The 10,347-nt window shown below is 40.9% G+C and overlaps 1 protein-coding gene across 2 annotated transcripts; it reads right to left on the reverse strand.

Annotated features, from left to right (window-relative positions):
- Positions 1–372: 372 nt before the first annotated feature.
- tnip2 (TNFAIP3 interacting protein 2) lies at positions 373–4,531 on the reverse strand. 2 transcript variants are annotated; one of them, XM_032540465.1, is made up of 6 exons: positions 3,843–4,531; positions 2,828–3,130; positions 2,586–2,675; positions 2,124–2,387; positions 1,856–1,972; positions 373–1,000 (listed from the first exon to the last, which is right to left on the reverse strand). In XM_032540465.1, the coding sequence occupies exons 1-6, from the start codon at positions 4,158–4,160 to the stop codon at positions 722–724; spliced, it is 1,371 nt and encodes a 456-aa protein (XP_032396356.1). In that variant the 5' UTR covers positions 4,161–4,531; the 3' UTR covers positions 373–721. The 2 variants fall into 2 exon arrangements, with proteins under 2 accessions (XP_032396356.1, XP_032396347.1); XM_032540456.1 differs by having other exon boundaries at positions 373–1,003; positions 3,843–4,528.
- Between the last annotated feature and the right edge of the window lie 5,816 nt (positions 4,532–10,347).

Consider the following 10,347-nt stretch of genomic DNA (forward strand, 5'->3'; position numbering starts at 1 on the left):
AAATCAACATATTATTGTCAGTTGGGATACAAGCTTTACATACACTGCTTCAAAAAGTGGATCAAACATTTTTTTCCAGTTGTAATGTGTTTTAAGATTTTGGATCCCAAACGCCAGAATATATATCTTAGAAAAAAAGGCCAAAAAACATTGCACAAGAATGCTTTGCCTTTTCCTATCATTTATGCAAAGAGAATAAATATTAATATAATAGGTATATATTTTAAATCTGTTAATATAATTTACAGAACAGAAATATGTAAAGTTAAATCAAAAAGAAACTAAATAGCACCAAAATAAGAAGCTTATGCGTCATGAATCTCTTGCTCGTACAATTTAGTTGTTTGCTAAATGTCAAGAAAGTGCAACAGGTTTTTAAATTGACACATTGAGGTATATGATATTCTATATATTGCATTGGCATCCACTTTCCCACCACAATAATCTCCTGCATTGCCACAGGGGAACACTGAGAACCTGAAGCTGGATATTCAGAAAAGCCTGATGAACTCGTTTTCTTGCAACAGGGGAACTTTAGGTTGCACAGTTTTGCTTCACTATGTACAAACATCTTAAGTCAGTCGTTTCATTTGTAGTCAAGTCTTTCCGAATTGGAAACTCCACTCAGGTTATTTTCTGTCGTGTAGTGCTGCTCTTCAGTGTTCGGTTACTGTCAGCAAGAGATCATTTTGTCTTTTCTAAAAAAGGAGTGTTGTTCCGCCTATAGTTTGGCACACTCTTCACAATGGTTCAGGTACTCTGCGGCGTCTGTGTCGCTGAACGTGGCGAGGCACCGCGGGCACTGTAACTCCGACAGGCCTGGACACTGGTTCCACGCGGGGCTCGCTGTTGCTGCCGGCGCCGCAGCAGGCTGCTGCTGCACCTCAGCAGCGGCTCTCAACAGAGGCTCTGAAGAGTCCTTATGTCGCCTCGAGGTGATCCTGTGTCCTATGTGCACACGGCACATGGGAACCACTTCTCTGGTCTCTCTGCTTGCTCCCTGCTGGAGACAATTAGGTACATACACGGTTAGGATCGCACAAGTCAACACAAATGGGAATATATGCAAGTTAATGTGCCTGAAGATGCCCTCACTAGGGCTGCCCAATATGAAGAAAATATCCGATATTGCGATATGATTCATGAAATTGCAAGGAATGATAATTTTGTACCATTTTCCTTGAAAATATTAACAATAACTTTTTTTTAATGGTTATACTGTGATTCCTGACAGATTTTTTTTCTTTGATACAATTTGTAGGCTGGGATGTCTCTGCAGCGCCACAAGACTTCATTCACAACGGTTTGACATATTTTTAACAAATATTGCGCTCCCATGCAATTTGGATATTGCACTAGTCTATATAGGGATTTTGATACAATTGCAATTCATTGTGCAGCCCTAGCACTCTCATACACTTTTGTTTAAAGGTCCCATGACATGGTACTCTTTGGATGCTTTTATATAGACCTTAGTGGCTTAATACTGGATCTGAAGTCTCTTTCCCGAAATTTAGCCTTGGTGCAGAATTACAGCCTAGAGCCAGTCCCGCAATGAGCTTTCCTTAGGACGTGCCATTCTGAGGGGGGGGGGGGGGGGGGGGGTGCTTGTTTGAAAGCCATGATGTCTCTCTCTAATGGGTGGGCCAAATTCTCTGAGGTAACTGATCGGCCTATCTGAGCTTCATTTTCTCAAAGGCAGACCAGGATCCCCAGGGCTCGGTTTACACCTATCACCATTTGTAGCCACCAGGGGACCATAGGCAGGCTGGGGGAACGCATATTAATGTTAAAAAAAAACAACTCATAAAGTGACATTTTCATGCCATGGGACCTTTAAAGGCTGCAGTCTCACCTGTTTGTGTAGCTGCTGTTTTAACTGATGAACCTGCTCCTTCAGGTCTTGGATCCGGCCTTGTGCCCGCTCTCTGTCGGCACGCTCCGACTTAAAGTCGTCTGCGTAGATGAGGACCTGATTTAAGGAAAATCGGTTTATAAAAAAACAAAAACAAAACAACAACAGGTGCCTCAAGAGCTGCATGCAGTCAAATTCTAGTACTTGTAATTGCAGACTCAGTGTAGCAGAATACAGAGATGTACTGAGGCCACGATGTAGCACCGACCTGCTGTTTCAGAGTCTGGATGCTCTCTTGATCTTGCCTCCTCATCTCCTCCACTTCTCTCCTCGTTTGTGCACACTCGCTCATCTTCTCCTCGAGTAAGCCGTTGAGCCTGGAAATCTCCTGATGAAGCAAGCCGGTGCTTATAGAGCCAAGCCCAGGCATCAAGCCCGGCCCAGAGGTCTCCTTCAGCCTCAGGCATAAACCTCGGATATAGTCCTCCCTGCTGGAGTCATACTTCTGCCACTGGGAATTCAGACTTTGGACCTAAAAGCAGGGGTTACCACAAAAAAGGTTAGATCATGCACCCTGTTCGGTATTTCAGTCTGATGTGGTAGATGCACATTATTCTTGAATTTAGGAGTCATTTTAATATCTTAAAAAAAAAAACCCGCCACCTTAACATCTTGCATAAATGTTTGACTTAAGGGAGAAATATAAGTGTTGTCAATAACCACAACTTACGTATGCCACACGCTGCTTTAGCTGTTGATTCTCCTCCTGAAGTTGACAGATTTGGGCGGTAACACCACTCTTGTTGAAGGACTCTGTCATCTGTAGAAAATGGTGGATGAGGTTACAACAGGGCCCTCCAAAAATAAAAAAGTGCTCTTTTAAAAATGTCTAATATACACAAGTAAATAAAGGGCAATAGTCATTCTCCAAAAAGTATTTAAAAAAAAAAACAATGTATCCAACACACACACCTCCTTGGACTTTTGTTGCTGAGCCACATCCTCCACTTCTTCTCCCCCCTTCTTATCTTTCTCCATCCTTGCCAGCAGCTCCTGGCACACCTTCACCGTGGCGGCCAGCTGACTGCGCAGCTGGTCGGCCTCCTCCGCCAGAGATGTGCAGAGGACGGCTCGGGTGGCCTCGGACCGATCCCTCTCCTCCAGGGCCGAGCGCAGCCGGTGGATCTCCTGGTCCTTCTCGTGGTCCGGCTGACACCTGACGCTCTCCAACTCCAGCTCCTTTTCTCGGAGCTCCACCGTCAGCCTCTGGATCTCCTGGGAGAATTACATTGCATGATCAGTTTGGAATGTGCAATCTTCTGGCATATTAGGCTACATACGAAAAAATGCAGAAATAAAAAAAAGGTGTGTATTGTTATTATATATTATTTCTACCAGGGTTCAAAACTAGCACCATCTACTAGCCAAATGCTGTTAAAATATGCAAGTGGCTGGTAGATTAGCTTCACTCACAAGGCCAAAACACAAACAACGGTAATCTGTTGAGTGGCTGGTAAAATCTGAACATTCACTAGCCATTAGGCATATGGACAAAAAAAGTTACATTTGATTGCTACCAATATTTGTTCTGTGTTTAATTTTCTTTCAATCATATGTCTACTTTTACACACACACACACACACACACACACACACACATATACATATATATATTTTACTAGCCAAATGCTGGTAAAATATGCAAGTGGCTGGTAGATTTGCATATATATGTGTGTGTGTGTGTGTGTGTGTGCGCAGACAACAAACACACACACACACACACACACACACACACACACACACACACACACACACACACACACACACAGTATTAGCTCTTGCCAAGAAGTGTACCCACATGAAACAGACCTGTGCCACTGTGCTAACTTTTCTCCATCAACTCATTTTAGACTCCATTGTCTACAAACAGTCATCTGCATAACACCACAAGTTAGCTTAAGCATTTTCAAAACTTTTTTTTTTTTTACCTCTGTTTGTCGCGAGGCCTTGAACTCCATATCGTTCCTTTTCTGTTTCAGTTTGCATATTTCTTTACACAAGCTCTCCAGCAAAGACTTGGACGGCCCGATGACCACAGACTCGTTATCCCCCACACTCATGTAGATCCTCTCATACCTCCCCAGCCTCGCTTTTAAATCTGCGATGATGTTGTCTTTGACATGGATCTGTTTGTTCAGGAGCTCGATTTCCTGCCGCGTCTCATGATACAGGGTGTTCAGCGTGCTGCAACTCCGCAGTTTGTCTTTCAGCGTGTCGTTATCACAGTTCGTACCCACGTTATCCATAGTTGGCGTCGTAGATTTGACAGACAAGTATTTTAATCATCCAGCATTTGACGTCTCTGCTTCGAGCCCCGTGTCTTTCGAAATGGACCTCGAAGGTGTTGAGAATAATATCTCCGTACAGTCTTGGGGGATTTCCTAGGGAACTTCCCCGCGGAGTTTTTTGAGCTTCGTCAAACTGAGCTGCCCTGCCTGCTCTAAAACACTCACCGTCGACCGTCATTTGGGAGGTGAAAAAGGGGTTTTATAGCCTGCTGGGACAAATGGTAAAGAAAACAAAGACGAATATTCAATACAAGCTACAGAAGTTTTAAGCTAGCTGGGAAACGTTAGCACAGGAGGCTGATAAAAGTAATAGCGGTGCTGCCTTCACTGCAGTCGTAAACTCGGACTCTCGAAGCGAGAGGTGCAATTTTTCAACGGACCCAAGTGCTTTTGATTAGCAATAGCAACAAAGTTGTTAAATTGTAAACAGCTAAAAGTGTTCGTATGAAGTTGTTTGTGTATACATATTTGCAAACTGGGCCACAAAGCTTGGGAGCGAAAGGGGGAAAACGTTCCTATCATGCATCTCATAAACACAATCGTTTAATCCCAGCAGGTTATAACAGAATGTGGCTTCAAATATCATATATAAAAGTGCCAGCTAATATTTTGCATGGAACAACATGAATTCAAAAGTATTACATTTTCCCAACGGTAGTTTACAGGGTTTACACGCAACATGCCCCCTCAGCGTCACGTAGTGCATTAGTGTCACAACAAATTCCCCACAATCTTAAGTTGTTTGTTTTTCCAATAGCTATGAAGGCATCATCATCATTATTGCATTCGTTTCTCTTCATTATGATGTCATTTATTATGTAGTTCAACAGCCTGAGTTGCGCAGTTACGGCCACACCAGTGACTGTGGCTGTCCAGACCTGACTGGCTGATTCATACAGTAGGACTTGACCCTTGTATGGCTCTTAATGATCCTGTGGGGTATTTCTGCTATCTGAAATTTTGGAACGTGCGCTATATCACTTACCGTAACTACTTATCTACGCTATGCATTTTAGGAATTCGCATATGGTGACATCGTGGTACTAGTTTACTGTATAATTGTCTGTTACATAAATAAAAATACAATAAAAGAAAATTCCAATGATATCATTCTGTATTGTAGAAGATAATGCTGGTAAAATAAATGTCGCACTATAGTAGATAACGAAAATGACTCATGGCTCAAATAACATAATTCATTGTTTTTATGACAGATGTATTGTAAATAGGAAAGAAAGAAGTATTCAGATGATGTAGGCCTACTTAAAAGTATAAAACAAACATACTTGGTTACAAATTTTAAAAAAGCATGGCATTTACAATATGACTCAAGTTTAAAAGAAAAGTAGAAGTACTCATTTTGAATACTGTTCTGTCAGTGTTGAAATTGTCATATTGTTTTCTTTAGCAAATATATTTGTTTCAGCTGGTCAGGGTGGTGCTAATTGGATCCACATGGTGTTTGGTATTTTATTCAAAAGTGCAATATTTTGTAGTGATTGCATGTTTACCATGTTAAATCCTTATTTGCTAAGTAACTTCAATATAGTGCTCGAAGTGCAAATAACAGAATAGAACTCTGAAAGGTTGTGTATTATTATAAAGTGGTAGAAATGGAGGTACTCAAGTAGGCTACAGTACTTCACCCGTCCAGCACCCCTCAAACCTTCCCAACCCCGAACCTTCTGAGGATTCATCGCTGTCTCTACTGATGTCTCCACCCACCCTTTCCCTTATTTCCCCCATCAATTATGCACCCCTCCTACCCCCATGGCTCAACCCCGGGCAAAATAAACGCCAAGCACCACTACCAGGATGTCAGAAAACTCCTTCCCCCAGACTGATAAGGACGCTTGTGTGCAAAATCTGGCAAGCACTATCTGATATGTGCCGGGCCTTGGCTGCAGGACTAGTGTACTAATGACTCTTTTCAAGACAAGCCCGGGCCCTGTGGATTCAATTCTTCCTCAATTTCTGTGTGATAGGTAAAGGAAAGAATGGTGATAAGCACTTAACTGCAAACTTAGCAAATTTAAAATCCATTCCTCGTCAGCTACAGCCTGTCCCAAAAATGAAAACACACTAACACTAGCCTTACTAACTCAGGTCTATGGCAGAAATCATTTTTAATCAATGTTTTATTACTAAGCACAATCTAGATTTTTGTTTTTAACTGAAACCTGGTTAGACCATAATAACAGCGCTGCTGTTCTCATCGAGTCAGCTCCCCCTAACTTCATTTTATGAGTGAGAATAGAGTGAATAAGAAGAGTGGAGTCGCTATTTTGTTATGACTCATTCCACTGTACGAAAATATGTTATGGAAATTTTGTTTCTTTTGAATATGTTGCTCTTCAATTAAGATCTTCCCCTCAAGCGATGTTTCTAAATATCTACAGGCCACCTAAATATTCTGCAACCTTCATTGATGACTTCACTGAATTGCTGTCTATTATCTGCATTAACTTTGATTGTGTAATCATTGCGGGTGATTTTAACATTCATGTTGACAGCCCCCAGGACAGGGGACCAAGAGCTGTGTGTTTTTTGAGAACTATGGACTGACTCAGCATGTGACGGACCCACCCAATAAGGCACACTCTGGACTTGATTGTCTCCAAAGGTCTGAACATTTCACGGTTGTGGTGACTGACTTTGCTCTCTCAGATCATTCCTGTGTTTTCTTTAACGGCACTATCTCTGTGCCCAAAGTGTCCAAACAAAGATAATCAGAACGTATATCACTGAAAACACCAGTGACACATTTACAGCTTTTCTCCTCCACACCAGCCCTCTCTGCTCTCAGTCACTGAGCTTGTAGATATTTCAACTGTAAAATTACAATGTTATTGATGCCATTGCTCCCACTAAGGTCAAAGTTGTATCGGTAAGAAAAGATCTCCATGGAGAAATGTCCACTGGTGAGAACAGAAAAAAGAGAGTAGGAAAGCTGAACGAGGTGGCGAAAAACAAATCTCCTGGTCCATTATAACTCCTATAAAAGAGACTTCGCATTTATAATTGGAACTGAGGAATGCAAGAAGGTCCTTTTCTCTGATATTATCTCTAGAAACAATAATAATTCACGTGCTTTGTTTGCTACTGTTGATAGGTTAACAAACCCTCCAGTACCGTAGCATCGAGACTTTTATCTACCAAGGCCTGCAATGACTTTGCCTCCTTCTTCAAAGACAAAATTCAAAGTTAGACAAACAGTCAGTGCCTCCATATCAAGTTCAGGATATTGTGTTGTCACAGTGTTCAAGCAAAAAGTTCCATATGACAGAATTTCACACGATCAACCATACAACCTGGAGACATTTTCACACTGAAAACCTCGACCTTTTGCCTTGATGTTTCTACCAACGGACTTTTCAAAAATGTTTCCAATGTTTACTTCTGATCTTCTACGATTGTAACACATCTCTCTTTCAGGAATCTTTCCACAGGCCCTAAAACTGCAGTAATCAAGCCACTCTTAAAAAGAACAACCTAGACAAGTCACTAATGAGCAACTATAGGCCAATATCAAACCTTCCGTTTTTAAGTAAAATCATTGAAAAAGTTTCTTTCAACAACTCAACCATTTCTTGTCACTAAGCAACAGTTTTGATACCTTTCAGTCGTGTTCCGACCACACCACAGCACTGAAACGGCTCTTGTCAAAGTCTTAATGACATCCACCTTAACACAGATAAGGCAAAATTTCAATCTTAGTATTACTTGATCTCAGTGCTGCATTTGACACGGTCGACCACGCAACTACAGAAACCGATTGGAAAACTGCGTTGGCCTTTCGCTTAGTACTAAACTGGTTTGAATCCTACCTAAAGAATAGGGGATTACTTTGTGTCTATAGGTAATTATGCATCTGAGCGTACAAATATGACGTGCGGAGTTCCGCAAGGCTCCATTCTGGGGCCTCTTCTGTTTAACATCTACATGCTTCCACTGGCTCAGATTATGGAAAAAACAAAATAAGTTACCATAGTTATGCGGACGACACACAAATTACATACCTTATCGCCAGGGACTATAGTCCAATACAAAAACTGAATAAGTGCATCGAACAAATTAACGGCTGGATGTGCCAGAAACTTTCTGAAATTAAATGAAGGAAAAACTGAGGTGGTTGTTTTTGGAGCAAGAGAGGAACGATTAAAAGTCTGCGCTCAGCTTCAAACAACAATGTTAAAAACAACAGACAAAGCCAGAAATCTGGTGTAGTCATGGACTCAGACCTGAACTTTAACAGCACATTAAGACAATTACAAGTCAGCCTACTATCACCAAGAATATATCAAGGGTTAAAGGACTTATGTGTCAACAGGATTTGGAAAAACTTGTCCATGCCTTTATCTTCAGTAGACTTGACTACTGTAACGGGGTCTTTACAGGTCTCCCTAAAAAATTAATCAGACCGCTGCAGCTGATTCAGAACGCTCTGCTCGAGTCCTCACTAAGACCAAGAGACTGGATCACATCACTCCAGTTCTGAAGTCTTTACACTGGCTTCCTGTGTCTCAAAGAATGATTCAAAGTACTCTTGCTAGTTTTAAATCACTTAACGGTTTAGGTCCAAAATATTTGCTGATCTGCTACTACACTATGAACCACCCAGACCTCTCAGGTCATCTGGGACAGGTCTGCTTTCTGTCCCCAGAGTCAGAACTAACAGGGTGAAGCAGCTTTCAGTTTCTATGCTCCTCATATCTGGAATAAACTCCAGAAACCTGCAGATCCTCTGCTACTCTCAGTTTCTTTTAAATCAAGGCTGAAGACCTTTCTTTTTGAGCTGCCTTTCTTTAAATGACTAATCATTTCTTTAAATTTCTTATGCTGCCTGTAAATTTTATTCTTGTGTTTTATGTTTCTCTTGTTTTTAACTGTCTATTCATGTGTTTACCGGTTTTTATGCTTGTGATTTTTAACTGTTTTTACTTGTGTTTTATCTGTTTAACCTGATTTGTGTAAAGCACTTTGAATTGCCTTGTTGCTGAAATGTGCTATACAAATAAAGCTGCCTTGCCTTGCCTTGCCTTGAGGAAATGTACATCCACCGGTTTTATTGATAAGTACAGCCCTTTCCATTGGTATCACACACAATGCGTGATATACATACATTTTGTTCCATGAGCAAAACTCCATTCCCTTCATGGTTGGACCCTGGGCTAAACAAACTCTGGTACTTTTAATCAAAAGGAAACAATGTTCAAGACTGTAGGTGTAGCGTTAAAGACCTTTAGACATTTATTTAAGAGGCCAGTGAGTTGGCTGGAGGGGAGTCCCAGGTATTTCTGAATCGGTCACACATAATGTCACATGTGACAGTCATGTGACAGTTTGCCAGACTCACATGAATCAAGGTGTGAAGTGGGTAAAAACGTGGGAAGGTGTCAAGGGTGGTTTTTTTTTTTTTTTTGGGCCTTCCAGTTACCATTCACGCTCGGTGCAATTCAGAAGCCATTGAGCTGAAAGTGCAGATCCAGATATTACAATGTTCATTCCAGCTTCTCAAATGTGAGAATGTGCTGCATCTCTCATCATTTATATATTAGTGTCTTGTTTTTATCTATTTTTGAGCTTTGGAATGTTTGGTCACACCAAATAAGCAGTTTTACTTTAACTCGGGGAAACTGATGGACATGTCACAATTTCCTTACATTATGCAGCAAGAAAAAAAAAAAAAAAAAGTCTGAGTTTAATGATTTCAAATTTGTCATTGTGTGAGGCTATAGCGTGCCTTTTTGGTATTAAGTCAAGACAAATAAAGATATGTCACTTGCTCACAAGGTTCCCAAAAAAAAAGCAGCAGCATAAAATGCAGGCAGTAATAGCAGCATAAAAACACAAAGACCAAAATCAAACCAGTAACATAAAATATCAAATGCATAAATTGGAAAATGTCCAATGACACGCAACATACCTTCTATGATATTTCACATGTTTTGAATTGCTATGTTATTTTCTTCTTCACATAGGCCAAATAAATATATATTTCACTTTGAATTGGTGCATAAAAGTGTATCTGAATACAGGAAATGTCATTGATTCTCAAAACTTCTTTGGGGAGGACACGCACACACACACACACACACACACACACACACACACACACACACACACACACACACACACACACACA

Source organism: Etheostoma spectabile, chromosome 2, assembly GCF_008692095.1.
Source record: "Etheostoma spectabile isolate EspeVRDwgs_2016 chromosome 2, UIUC_Espe_1.0, whole genome shotgun sequence".
Taxonomy (NCBI): Eukaryota; Metazoa; Chordata; class Actinopteri; order Perciformes; family Percidae; genus Etheostoma; species Etheostoma spectabile.